The 13,983-nt window shown below is 47.8% G+C and overlaps 1 protein-coding gene across 15 annotated transcripts in view; it reads left to right on the top strand.

The window, feature by feature from the left end:
* Positions 1-13,983, top strand: part of Dnah2 (dynein, axonemal, heavy chain 2) — a 128,302-nt gene that overhangs the window by 75,771 nt on the left and 38,548 nt on the right. For 14 of the 15 annotated variants that reach the window (XR_003949463.1, XM_011249074.3, NM_001081330.1 and 11 more), the window contains 5 exons: positions 7,539-7,757; positions 7,949-8,066; positions 8,282-8,418; positions 9,638-9,775; positions 9,864-10,022. Coding sequence is in view for 14 of the 15 variants with exons in the window: in XM_011249074.3 (XP_011247376.1) it covers positions 7,539-7,757; positions 7,949-8,066; positions 8,282-8,418; positions 9,638-9,775; positions 9,864-10,022 (771 nt within the window). In the remaining variant the exon portion in view is untranslated. The remainder of the gene's footprint in view (positions 1-7,538; positions 7,758-7,948; positions 8,067-8,281; positions 8,419-9,637; positions 9,776-9,863; positions 10,023-13,983) is intronic. The other variant, XM_011249077.3, reaches the window with a different exon arrangement.

The following is a 13,983-nucleotide window of genomic DNA, read 5'->3' as shown; positions in this document are numbered from 1 at the left end:
ATCTCTTTTACTTATTTATTTTAAGATTTATTATTATTATTATTATTATTATTAATTTAATGTATGTGAGTACACTGTCGCAGGATTTTCAGACACACCAGAAGAGGGCATCAGTTCCCATTACAGATGGTTGTGAACCACCATGTGGTTGCTAGGAATTGAACTCAGGACCTCTGGAAGAGCAGCCAGTGCTCTTAACCGCTGAGCCATCTCTCCAGCCCAGCCCCACCTCCTTTGAAAAAGAACGTTATTTTGAGTTGTGTGTGTCTATGTGGAGGTCAGAGGACAGTTTACAGGAACCGGTTCTCTCCTCCCACCAGCTGGGTCCCCGGGATCAGAGTTGGATCGTCAGGAATGGCTGCAGGTGCCTTTACTCGCTGCTCCCTCTTGCTGGCTCAGTATTTACTCTTTATCAGGCTCCCTGATTTCATGAGTAACTGTGCATCTGAGAACAGGAAGTGTGACTGTCCTGAACTTCTGTCACTCATTAGGTGTGACTTTGAATGACACAGTTGGCTCCACCTAGGACCCACACAAACAGCTTCCTCTCTGACTCATCTCCTTCTGGAGTCCTGGCTCACCGACACTTACTTACTTACTTACTTTCCTACTTAATTAATTAATTTAGAGGTGGGGTGTTACTATGTAACCCTGGCTGACCCACCCGGAACTCCCTATATAGACCAGGCTGGCCTCCTGCTAACAGGGGTTGATTGGCCTACTGCCTCACCATGGGTCACCATGTCGGGCTCAGGTAACTTCAACTCAGCAGATCCTTGAAATCACTGAAAGCCCAGCTACCCTGACTGGATCCACTAGCCCTCGCCCACCTCGCCTCCTGTCCTCATGGTGGGAACTTTGAAGAGAGTCTCTGGGAGCTCTGTGGTGTGTGAGAGCAGAGGAACAGAGGAGGGGCAGAGGCGTCCCCTCCTCGTGTTCGTCCACACACTCTGAGCTGTCCTTTCAGTTGAAACTGCTAAATGCTGGATTAAAAAATTCAAAGAAATATGTCCTTTTTTATTACATTGCTTAGATGGCAAGAATTCTAGGGGCCTTGGTGTGGTGACAGTGAGTGAAGGGACTTTGTGAGGCAAGTAGGTTCCAATGCTGTTTTCCTGCCGTGGAATTTTGTCAGTCTAAGGCACCAGGAGTTGGAAGGCAAGCAGCCCAAGCCTGAAGGTGGAACAACGTAAAGCCCACTGTTATAGAAGTCAGGCTACAGGGACTCACCCTCCCCATCAACTGATGGGAAGGACAACTTACAACCTAGGAAGATCTGTGCTTGTCCAAGCCCTGGTGGTGGCAGGGAGGGGGTCAAAGGATTCCTGCAGTCTCTTCAGCTCAGCCTCACGCTGTCCACAGTCAGCATTCACTCTATGGTGTAAAGTCTCAAGCTTCACCTGCAGGGCAGGAGAAGGGGGTGTCCGTTGTCAGTGCCCCCAGGCGACTGGTGGGAGCAAAGGGAAGAATGGCTTCTGGAGGAGCTCAGTCCAGAAGAGCCCTGAAGGCAGCACCAGCCTGACCGCTGCGGATGGAGGTTGGGAAAAGGAGCTGTTCGCTGAAGCCAGCTAGAGTTGTGTAACAGGACTCTGTCCCAGGAGAAGAAAGGAGCTGTATCTCTAAGATCTGGTGTCTTAATGGCCCCGGGTGACAGAGCCTCCCCTGCTGAGTAGAGGTGTCGAGCCTGAGGAACAGCAGGCAGGAGAGGAATGAGTCAGATTAACCAGTACTGAGGGAACGTTTGCAGACTAGATGCTTTCTTTCATCTCTCGGCTTAAAGAATTGAGGCATCCAGACAGGCAAGTGAAAGTATTCATTCTCTCCGGGGAATTCTTCTGACCCAAGAAGAATGACAGGGACATGGCATAAAGATCCCAAGTGCACTGTCGCCTGCAGGAGCCCCACACACCCAGCCATATAAACAGAAAATGGGAGTAGAGGTAGGAGAATCAGGAATTCAGGGCTAACCTTGGCTACATAAGGAATTTGAGGGTAGCCTGGTCTAGAATACACACACACACACACACACACACACACACACACACACACACACGACAGAGAGAGAGAGAGAGAGAGAGAGAGAGAGAGAGAGAGAATATGAATATGAATGGATGATGTAAGGAAAACCAAAGCTCGCTGAACAACCTGAGAGAAGAGCTCTGGTAGGAAGGCCATTAGGTGTTACTAGTGGGAGGGAGGAGGCAAGGGAGGAGAGGGGATGTTGAGCCAAATCCCTGAGACAAGAGACTTTTTTAAATGCAGGGCAACAGACAGTATGGTAAAGAGTTTGAAGGAAAGTATTAGCCCTGGGAGAAGCAAGGAGTCTACTTTGTAAGGGTTTCTGAGAAGAGGGGTGGTCTTGTATCACAAGGAAGCAGGCTTAGTCAATGTATGATGTGTGACCTATGGTCTGCGACAGAAGTAAGGGACTGGGCACATTGCCATTCACGCCACACGGCAGGAGTCACTCTCGATAGGAGGTGGGGGCTTAGTTAATGTGTGACCCAGAAAAGGTGATGGCAGTGAGACTGACCCCCCTTCCCTCCAGCCTGCACCCCACCGTGCGTGTGCGTGTGCGTGTGCGTGTGCGTGTGCGTGTGTGTGTGTGTGTGTGTGTGTGTGTGTGTAGGGGGTGTGCTGGGGCTGGGCTTGTCCTTGTCTGGCTTGCATACCTATCTGCTTAGGACTTGGTTACCTGCAGGGCCTAGGTTCCCTAACAAAAGAACCCGAACAAACAAGAAAGAGCCTGGTGGAGAAATAGATAGGCCAAGGAGAGGAAATACAAAGCAAACCATCAATGGCCTCTGCTGGGGAGTGGTGGGCATCTCTGCAGACACAGGGACTCTGGGGGTGAGGAGGATAGCCGGTCCCCTCTATGCATTCAGGTCAGCCTGGGCCACCAAGACTCCACCCTGAACAATGATCAGAATTATCCAAGTGAAATTCTAATGAAATGCTATTAAGAAAGGACTATGGCAGACAAAGGGGAGAAGAGATAGGATTTAAAGGAAAATCTAGGTGAGATAACATTCAAACAATTTCAAAAGTCACAGAGAAGAGCATGGAGGGATGAGGTCCTTGCTCACAGCTAAAGGAAATCCCACATAAACGTGGACTAGAACAGTCCTTTAACAGGCTGCCCCTGGGAAATTCTAGATATTGAACAAGAAGACTATTTCAGCTGTTTCCAAGGAGGAAAAGAAAAAAGAGGCAAGAGACTAAAAACAACCACAAACCAGGCTGTTCTGTGTCTCAACAATAATGTTAAGTATGCTAATAATGGAGCAGCCTTCAAAATTCCAGGGGTAAATAATTTCTGACTTCAAATTCTGTCTCATCCAACCTATCTTATAGAAGGCTAGATCAGCTACACTTTCAATTATGCTTATTTCAAACAAACAAAAAGCCTCTAATATGTTCATGAGCCGAGAGAATGTGGCCTCACTAAAGTGTAGGTACAGACTATGAAAAGTTAGCAGAGAAGCAGACACAGGAATACCATTCGTTCAAGAGAAGCTTAAATAAAGCTTCAGGGGTTGGTCAACAGAGAGCCCAAGATGGCAGTCACAGGGTGAGCAGAGAGACAGAAGGCAGTAGGAGGAGATCAAGGCTATCAAGCCTCTTCAGTGCGTGAACCCTTCCTCTATTGATAAATAAAATCCAAAGGCTTCAGGAGTGTGTCTAACAGAGAAATTGATAAGTGATGTGACCATCATTCAGACACTCTTAATTAACTAGCAGAGTTTGGAGTTAGCTTTGTGATAAGGATCTTGAAACCCAGGTAAGCAACAGGCACAGAATCTGTTAGCGCCCTCGGGGCAAACACGCCATCTGGAAGAAAAGTCCCCGCCCTGACGGTAATCCTCGGGAGTGTCTCCTACATGAGACACACCTGAAGCTGAAGGACAAAGGCTTGGGAGTCTCAGGGGAGGAGGTCTGCCAGATCGCTACGCATCCAGAGAGAGCTGGGGAAGCCAAGACAGACAGACAGACAGCACAGCCTTCAAGGCAAAACGCTTTACTGGAAATACAAAGTCACCTCAAGATAAAAAAAAAAAAAAAAAAAAAGGTTCAGATTGTCCAGGAAGATAAAATAGATTGAATTTGGATGTACTTAAGATGCAGACTCAAAAGAACTAAAGCTAAATTGGCTGAGATGTCAGGAGAAATAGATAAACCCATAGAATAGAGGCGGGTTTTAACCTCTTAGTAAGTAAACCAGGCTGACTGAAATTTACGGTCATGGAAGATTTGAACAACACAACGGACAACTTTGAGTTGATTCATAGTTGATTCATAAAGAGCATATAGACACTGAACATGTAAAGGCCATGAGTCTGCCTCAAAAACTTGAAGGCACCCATTCAGCATATGTATTCTGACTACAGTGATAACTACCCTTTTCAGACAAAGCAAGCTTTGCATTTTTATTTATTATTATTATTATTAGTGTGTGTGTGTGTATGTGTGCATGTGAAAGAGTGTGTGTGCATGATCTATGTGTATGGGCATGCCTGCCATAGCACATGTGTGGAGGCTAGAGGGCAGCTTTGTGGAGTTGGCTATGAATGACCAGAGTCAGCACAGGACACAGCAGCAAGACTAAGTTCTCAGCACCACGGGAGATTTATTTGCCCCAGAGGGACAAAGGGCAGGGAATCAGAGACAGATGAGGGTGAGAATGAGGGAGAAGAGAAAAGGAACAAGGGAGAGGGGGAAAGCATAGTTGCTCTGGAAGGACAATGGACTGCCTCTGGATGGAGAGAAGACAGATGCGGCCCCATAGGCAAATGACAGTTTATAAATGGGGGAGAAGAACCCAGTGTTAGGACGAGTTGGTTAATTTTGATTTTGAGGAGTTTGGTTTGGTCAGCACAGCATTCAAGGTGTAGGGGTGTCTCAGATATCTTGCCCAGTATTAGCAGCAGGATGTGGCCTTTTCTTCCAGACTATGCTGAAGCTGGCTGGACCTTGGTGGTCAGCTACCTTTTATATTTACATGGGCTCTGGGGGGGTCAAAACCCCAGATCACCATGCTGGCATAGCAAATGCCCTTGGCCTCGGCACCATCTTGCCATCCCTAAAGCAAACTATAGAAAGATACAACATTAAAAAGTTAAGGAAAGGGGCTGGAGAGATGGCTCAGTGGTTAAAGAGCACTGACTGCTCTTCCAAAGGTCCGAAGTTCAAATCCCAGCAACCACATGGTGGCTCACAACCATCCGTAACAAAATCTGATGCCCTCTTCTGGAGTGTCTGAAGACAGCTACAGTGTACTTACATATAATAAATAAATAAATCTTTTTTAAAAAAAGTTAAGGAAAATATACAGACCCATGTACAGAAAAATATAACAGACAGGCTCGCGCTTGTGATCTCAGTCCACAGGAGGTGAGGCTGGAGGGTAACTGCTATTTTGAAGGAATCCTGGGCTATATAATTGGCTACAGAGTAAGACTGTGTCTCAAAAAAATAAAAATATTGGAGGGGGTGGTGGTGACTCACACCTTTAATCCCATCACTAAGAGGACAGAGGCAGGCAGATCTCTGGGTTTGAGGCCAGCCAGGTCAGAGTGAATTCCAGATATGCCAGGGCTACACAGAGAAACCCTGTCTTGAAAACTAAAAACCAAACCAAACCAAACAAACAATCCTGGATGTAGATTTTTTTTTCTGTTTCTTTCTGGTGAGCAGTTATATGTTATATGTTAGCATTTGAAGGATCTAGTTAAGGAGAAATACAACTTTCTATAATGTAAAAGTATGTTTTGTGGGGGAGGGTTTTGTTTTTGTGGTGTGTGTGTGTTGTTGTTGCTTTTCAAGACAGGGTTCCTCCATGTATCTTTGGATGTCCTGGAACTCACTCTGTAGACCAGACTGGCCTGGAACTGAACTCAGAGTTCCACCTGCCTCTGCCTCCCTAGTGCTGGACCCCTGACTCATCTGAAAGTACTTTTTAAATTAATTCATTTCTGTGTATGTGGGCATTTTCTTTTCACCACCACCAAAGGCCAGAAGAGAAGGTAGACTCCTCTGGAGTTATAAATGGTGGTTGTTGTGTTTATTAAAAGACACAGAGAGAAGGGAATATGTTTTGGTGGAGGTGTAGTCAGGTATGGAGCAAGAGGGTGCCTCCTAGGGCCCATGCTGAGGCATCCCTTCCCCCAGAGGGCCCAGCTACACGATGGTATAGTATAGAATAGAAGTTATTCAGGGCATTGGGGGTGGGGGGAGATGAGAGGGTAGTAGAGGCAGAGAAAGGGAGGGAGGGACAGAAGGAGGGAAGAGGAGGGGAGGAGAGGAGAGGAGAGGAGAGGAGAAGAAGAGAAGAGAAGAGAAGAGAAGAGAAGAGAAGAGAAGAGAGAAGTGAAATAGAGGCTGGCCATGAGCATGTGGAGAGAGAGTGGGGGAAGGAGATGGGGAAAGAGTGAAAAAGGGATGAGGGGACAGAGTGTGAACAAGAAGGCAAGAACAAGAGAGAGGAGTGGGAGCAAGCATCCCCTTTTATAGTGAGTCAGGAACACCTTGCTATTGCCAGGTAACTGGGGTGGAGCTTAGACAAAAAAATGCTAACAGTTGTGAGCTGCTGTGTGGGTTCTGGAAACTAATTCTAGGTCCTTTGCAAGAGCAGTCAATGCTCTCAACTGCTGAGCTATATCACTCAGCTCAGGACAGTGAGATCTTAAAGTATAGTAAAATAATTTTGTTCCCAACTGTATCTCTAGTACTCTAGTACTTGGCATAGTACCATAAAGAGTCAGTAAGTAGTTGTTGAATGATGCTTTAAAAATGTGTAGAACTACATTAGATATTGTACACATGAGGAGGCTGAGTTTCCAAGAAAAACCGACTCAAAATGACAAAATTGAAAGCTAGGAAGCCAGGCTCGCTGACTCTGTTCAGCGACTCCAGTGTCCTCTGTTCGTATGTGCAGGATGTGAATGTGTGTGTGTGTGTCTGGTGTAGCTGCATGGATGTACACACAGAGGTCACAAAAGGACACAGACTGGCTTGATATGTCACTCTCTACCTTATTCCTTTGAGACAGGGTCTCTCCCTGCCCCTGGAGCACGGCTGCTCACCAGCAAGCCCCAGTGAGCCTTTCTCTCTTAGCACTGCAGTTGTAGGGCTGTGTGCAGCCAGGCCAAGATTTTTATGTGGGTGCTGTGGGTTTGAACTCAGGTCCTCAGGATTGAGCATCAAGATACTCTCCTAATGTAGCCAGCTTGCCTGCCTGCCTTTTTTCCCCTCCCCCCTCTGTCTCTCCCTCCCTCCTTCATTCCTTCCTTCAATGATACTGAGGATCAAATCCATGGCCTGTGTATTCTCAGCAGGCGCCCTACCATCCTACCTACCACTGTGCTATCTATAGATCCCAGAACACAGTATTTTCCCTCTGGCTAGGCAGTTCTGGGGGATTACCGAGTTTTGAGTGCAAAGGACCATAGCGTCTTTTGCTGCGGTTCTGCTGCGTCTTCCCCAGCACTGAAAGTCCCTTGGCTGGGCTGACTCACACTCTTTCCTTCTGCTTTTCTCAGCTACGGGACACCATCGAGCAGGAGATCCGAGAAATGGGCCTGCAGATCACACCCTTTACCCTCACCAAGGTTTTACAGTTGTACGAAACCAAGAACTCTCGCCACTCCACCATGATTGTGGGTGGCACCGGCAGCAGCAAGACCACCTCCTGGAAAATTCTGCAGGCCTCTCTGACGTCCCTGTGCCGTGCTGGAGAACCCAACTACAACATCGTTAGAGTGCGCAGTGGGGCAGTGGCCTAGCTGCAGGTGTTGGGAGGGGCCGGACCTGGATCCAGGGGGTCCTGGGAGAGAAGCAAGCAATGAGCAGTGCAAGAACCTAAGAGAGGATTGGGACGGGGGTTGTGGGGGAAGGGTATTGGGAGCTTGGGTTTGGGCCCCTCAGAAGTCCCTTCTGGTATCATTTTTAGGAGTTCCCTTTGAACCCAAAGGCACTGTCCTTAGGGGAGCTGTATGGCGAGTATGACCTCAACACCAACGAATGGACCGATGGCATCCTGTCTAGTGTCATGCGGGTTGCCTGTGCAGGTATCCAGCAGGTCAAGTGGGTGAGAGGAGAGGTTGGCAGCTCCTGAGGGAATGGGGACCCTGGGAACAGGAAGCCCCGGCCCACCCCGGCCCCAGTGAGGTTGAAAGATGCCAGGAGAATGCCTTAAGACAAGGAAGCACGTGGTGAGGGATACAGGAGGAGAGGGAGATGGAAGCCTCTTCGTTTCCTATCATCCATCTGCATGCCACCCAAGATGAGAAGCCAGACGAGAAATGGATCCTTTTTGATGGCCCCGTGGACACGCTGTGGATCGAGAGCATGAACTCTGTCATGGACGATAACAAAGTGCTGACCCTTATCAATGGCGAGCGCATTGCGATGCCCGAGCAGGTGCTACTGCTACGCAGAGGGGTCCCAGGCCAGCCTCTGGGGAAGGTGGCCGAGGTTGGGGTGGGGGGTGGAAGGGAAGCTGAGGTGGAGGCTGGCACACTGAGAGTGGATTACCCAGAGAGAGCTGGGCCGAGGATCCAGATCCAGGGAAATCTGCAACTGAAGCAAGATGCGAAAGGCTGCAGGTACACTCCCTAGGAGGGGAAGGCTGACCTGGCCTTGGCCTCTAGGTCCCATCTTCGGCATAGGAGGCAAGGGGGCCATTGCTACCCTGGAACAATTGTATAGTAAAGAACTTTGGGACTAGAAATCACTGTGTAGACCCAGGCTGTCGTCAGCTTCATCTCCACTGGCCCGTGATGTGTGGCCTTCGTAGCACGCACCAAGGTTAATATCTCCTGGGGTGTCACGCCCACCTCTCTTTATTCTAACCTTTCTTTCCCTCTCTCCTTCCTCTCCCCCGCCCCCCTTTTGTTCATTTTAGGTAGTATCTCATGTAGCCCAGGCTGGCCTAGGTAATAAAGGATAACCTTGATTCCTGATCTTCCTGCTCCTGCCTCTAGTGCTCAGACACCAGGATTATATAGGCATATGTCACCCACTCTTTTCTTTCACGCAAGCCAGAGAGTACTTTTTTTCCTAAAGATAAATTTGAATGAGCTCTAATTTCTTTTAGAAAGTGTCTTAGTCACTGTGCTATTGCTGTGAAGAGATACCGTGACTCAGGCAGCTATTATAAGGAGAAAGCATTTAAGTGGGGGCTGGCTTACAGTTTCAGAGATTTAGTCTGAAATCATCGAGGACGATGAGCATGGTGATCGGCAGGCAGGCACTGGAGCCAGAGCCGGGAGTGCTCCATCTTGATCCAAAGGCAGAGAGACAGGGCCTGGTGTGAGCTCTTGAAACCTTAAAGCCCACTTCCGGTGACACACTCCCTCCAACGAAGCCATACCCACTTCAGTGAAGCCACACCTCCTAATCCTTCTCAAGTAGTGCTGCTCCCTGCTGCTGGCTAAGCCTTCATGTATATGAGCCTGGTGGTGGTGGTGGGGCTGTTCTCATTCAAACCACCACAGAAAGCATTATAAATCTCAGTCATTATTCTTTTTGTTCCAATTTACTTGGTACAAGTCCCGCGTAAGGCATGGGTTTTGGGTTGTTTTGATCACTGTGAATGAGGTGCCGCTGCTGACGTTCTGACAAGAGTCTGCATCCTTAGGTGTCTCTCTTGTTTGAAGTGGAGAACTTGGCTGTGGCCTCTCCAGCCACTGTGTCCCGCTGTGGGATGGTCTACACTGACTATGTGGACCTGGGCTGGAAGCCTTATGTTCAGTCATGGCTGGAAAAGAGGCCAAAGGTAAAAAGGGAATTGAGGAGGCATGACTGACTAGGGCGGCCTGTAGTAAATAACAGTAGATGGAGCATCCCTTTTCGTGCATATCTAGACAGAAGTAGAGCCGCTTCAACGCATGTTTGAAAAGTTCATCAACAAGATACTGAGCTTCAAAAAGGATAACTGTAATGAGCTGGTACCTGTCCCCGAGTACAGTGGGATCATCTCCCTCTGTAAGCTCTACACAGTCCTGGCCACACCTGAGAATGGGGTAAGGAGAGGAGCCAACCCCGGGGGCAAAGGTGGAGGGGCAAAGGGCTCACAGCCCACCCAGTTTGGGCATAGCTTAAAACAGAAACTTAGAGGAGAGACATAAGCAGTGACTGTGTGTGTGTGTGTGTGTGTGTGTGTGTGTGTGTGTGTTTATGTGTGTGTGTATTTGTGTGTGTGTATGTGTGTGTGTGTGTGTATGTGTGTGTATGTGTGTGTGTGTGTGTGTGTGTGTGTGTGTGTGTGTAAGCAGAGAGAGATACATGTGCTTTGATGTTTGCTGAGCTGAAAGTCCAGACTAGGAATTCTGAATTAAATATAGCAATTAGTGGCGTAGCTCAGTGACAGAGGACCTGCCTCATAAGTGCAGGGCAGAAAGAAAAGAAAGAAGGGAGGGAGGGAGGGAGGGAGGGAGGTTGAGAGAAAGAACAGCCCAAGAGGGGTCATAGTTCCCTACCCATACTGTGCATACCATTTGATGAGAAGTTCTAGAAAGCTTTCAGAATTTTTTTGTTGTTTATAAGTAAAATAACTAAAATTGGGGGCGGGGGTTGGTTGAAATTAAATCATTGCCTCAGAAATGTTTCACATTATTTTTTAACGATGTTACCAGGTAACGAAACTAGTAATATATAATGAGCAGCAGTTAAGATCTCTACAGTGTAAGTTATTCACTACAGCCAGGAATGGTGGCACACACCAGTATCACAGCACCGAAGAGACCCTGAGTCCTTGGCCAGCTTGGTTTGTATACTGAGTTCAAGGACAGCATAAGCTATACAGCAAGACCCTGCCTGAAAACAAAAAAAAAAAGTCAAAAACCACTTAAAAAAGAAAAATGAGCTGGGTGTGCTGGCAAATGCCTTTAATCCCAGCACTCAGGAGGCAGGGGCAGGTGGGTCTGTGAGTTCGATCCCACCCCGGTCTACAGAGTGAGTTCCAGGACAGCAGGGCTACACAGAAAAAAATTTAAAAAAAAAAAAAAAGAAGAAAAGGAAGGAAGGAAGGAAGGAAGGAAGGAAGGAAGGAAGAGAATGTGGGCAGCAATACTGGCCTTTTCTCTCACCAATGCCTGAGCAGCACACTCCACCAAGTCCTGTTGCATCTCTTCCGACACACCTACATGTTTTATCACTGAATGTTGCTCACACATGGTTGTGGGGAGCAAGGGTCTGCTGGCTGCAGCAGGCTCCTGGGGGAGCTGTTTGCACTCTCAGACCTCGGAGGAGCGCTTTGGCTGTCACTACCAAAGCCCTGGCTCATCTAACAAACCAGAGAGTCACAGTATGCTCTCCTGCCTGTATTTTGATGAGTAAGGGTTGATATAAGGCCAACTCTTGTCATTCTGGATTGGACAGAATCCTGTGATCCCATCTTTATGTTTTCTGTGCACTCCTGGCCAGCCTTGAACTATGACAAGCCTCTTACCTCAGCCTCCCCAAGCACTGTGACTGCAAACATGCGCCGCTTGCCGAGGTTTATCTGCAGTTATAAGCATCCTTATCCAGAATCTGTTACCAAGAATTCCTCCACTCTGCCTGTGCCTCTGTGATATGTCAGGGATGTCAGAAGGATGCTGTTGGTGGGCTGTTTCCCAGGGAAGCTTGTGCGGCAAGCACTTTATCAACTGAGCCATCTCCTCAGCTCTGTAAAACTTAGTTGTTTTGTGTGCGTGTGTATGTGTGTGTGTGTGTGTGTGTGTGTGTGTGTGTGAGAGAGAGAGAGAGAGAGAGAGAGAGAGATTGTGTGTGTGTGTGTGAGAGATTGTGTGTGTGTGAGAGAGAGAGAGATTGTGTGTGTGTGTGTGTGTGAGAGAGAGAGAGAGAGAGAGAGAGAGACAGAAAAGTAGCTGTGTGCGTGTTTTCACATGTGTGGGTACAATTTGTAGAGAGGCCAAAGGCTGATGTCAAGTTTCTTCCTCAATCTGTCTCTACTTTACAAAAAAAAAAAATTTCTAGGTAAATAAAGTCTTTCGATTCAGCTAATCTAGCTGGCCAGGTTTCCTGGGTGGCCTCCTGTCCCCTCTAAACACTAGGACTGTCAGTGAGCTGCAACACCCACCGGGCATTTATGTGGTTGCTCGGCATCTGAATGGGGTTCTCATGGACTTGAAGCAAGGGCTTAACACTGAGCCACACTCCCAAACTCCAAAACTATATTTGTAATTGTATAAATAGTCATTGAATTTATTTATTTTTAATTAGGTATTACTTTCTCCCCCCTTTTAAACCATGATCTGGCTGTGGGGCCTTGAACTTGTGACTGTTTTGCCTTCTCACTGCTGGAATTGCAGGCCCAAGCCACCACAGCAGCCTTCTAGGCTGTTTGCTCCTCTCTTCCTTCCCAATCTTGGTTTCTTTCCCCCTCCACAGAAGTAACAACTGAAGCGTGCTTGTTTGTCTAATTCTAGGTCCCTTAAAGTGCTCAGCCAGGGGAGGTGGTGCACACCTTAATTTCAGTGCTTGGAAGGCAGAGGCAGGTGGATCTCTGTGAGTTTCCTAACCATCTGGGTCCACATGGGGAGTTCCAGACCAGCCAGAGCTATAGAGTGAAACCTTGTCTCAAAACAAAACAAAACAACCAAACAAAAATGCTTGTTGACATAAAACCCCACAGATATCCATAGGTGCTGTCCTGTTTAGGAAGAAATTGTGGTGTGCATGATGGTGCATGCCTTTAGTCTCAGCATACAGGAGGCAGACACAGGTGAGTCTCCGTGAGTTTGAGACCAGCTTGGTCTATATAGCAAGTCCCAGGACAGCCAGGGCTATACAGAGAGACCTTGTCTCAAAAACAAAACAAACAAACAAACAAAAGTCTAAAAAATAGATCACATTACAGGCAACATGCTTGCTCGTCTAACCAAACCTATGTGTGACATTGAGTTGCATATTGCCATGTGCAGACACACACCATTGCTTTAGCTGACACATGCCATTACTTTAGCTGTGGTAGACTGCAGGTGTTGTGGACTGCAGCAGTTGTGGACTATAACTACTGTGGACTGTAGCTGCCATGGACTTCAGCTGTGGTGGATGGCAGGTGTTGTGGACGTTAGCTGTGGTGGACTTGAGCTGTGGTGGACTGCAACTCTGATAGACCACAGCTGTTGCAGACAGCAGCTGTGGTGGACGGCAGCTGTTGTGGACTATAACTACTGTGGACGGCAGCTGCTGTGGACTGCAGCTGCTGTGGACTTCAGCTGTGGTGGACTGCAGCTGTGGTGGACTTCAGCTGTGGTGGACTTCAGCTGTGGTGGATGGCAGCTGTGGTGGACTTCAGCTGTGGTGGATGGCAGCTGTGGTGGACGGCAGCTGTTGTGGACTGCAGCTCTGATAGAGCACAGCTGTTGCAGACAGCAGCTGTAGTGGACTGCAGCTGTGGTAGACTGCAGCTGCTGTGCATTATTCCATGGTAAACCCTACATTTTACTTTCCCTTCCTCTACTGGTAGATGTTTGGGTCATCTCCAATTTTTTGTTTTGTTTTGTTTTTTGGTTTTTGTTTTTCGAGACAGGGTTTCTCTGTGTAGTCCTGGCAGTCCTGGAACTCACTCTGTAGACCAGACTGGCCTCAAACTCAGAAATCCACCTGCCTCTGCCTCCCGAGTGCTGGAATTAAAGGTGTGCACCACCACGCCCGGCTCTCCGATTTTTTTTTTTTTTTTTTTTTTTTGCAGTTACATATAGGTGACCACATTCCTGTCTCCTTGAACACTCATGAGTACTCCTCCAGGGTTAGCCTGGATTGGCCAGGTGACAGCTGTGTTATGACTTAGCCTAATAGCAGCTGTGAGCAACTGCAGTGAATCCCAGAGTTACCTAAAATCCATGAGTAGTTATAGATGAACTTCCCACACAGAACCAGGTAGGAAGAAGGTAGGTAAGGTTCTCTGCCTTCTTGGTACATGCTAAAATAGATCCTTATCAGTGTGGCTCCTGTATCATGAGGAGGGAAGATTAT

Source organism: Mus musculus, chromosome 11, assembly GCF_000001635.26.
Source record: "Mus musculus strain C57BL/6J chromosome 11, GRCm38.p6 C57BL/6J".
Taxonomy (NCBI): domain Eukaryota; kingdom Metazoa; phylum Chordata; class Mammalia; order Rodentia; family Muridae; genus Mus; species Mus musculus.
This window is presented reverse-complemented; position numbering and strand designations above follow the sequence as displayed.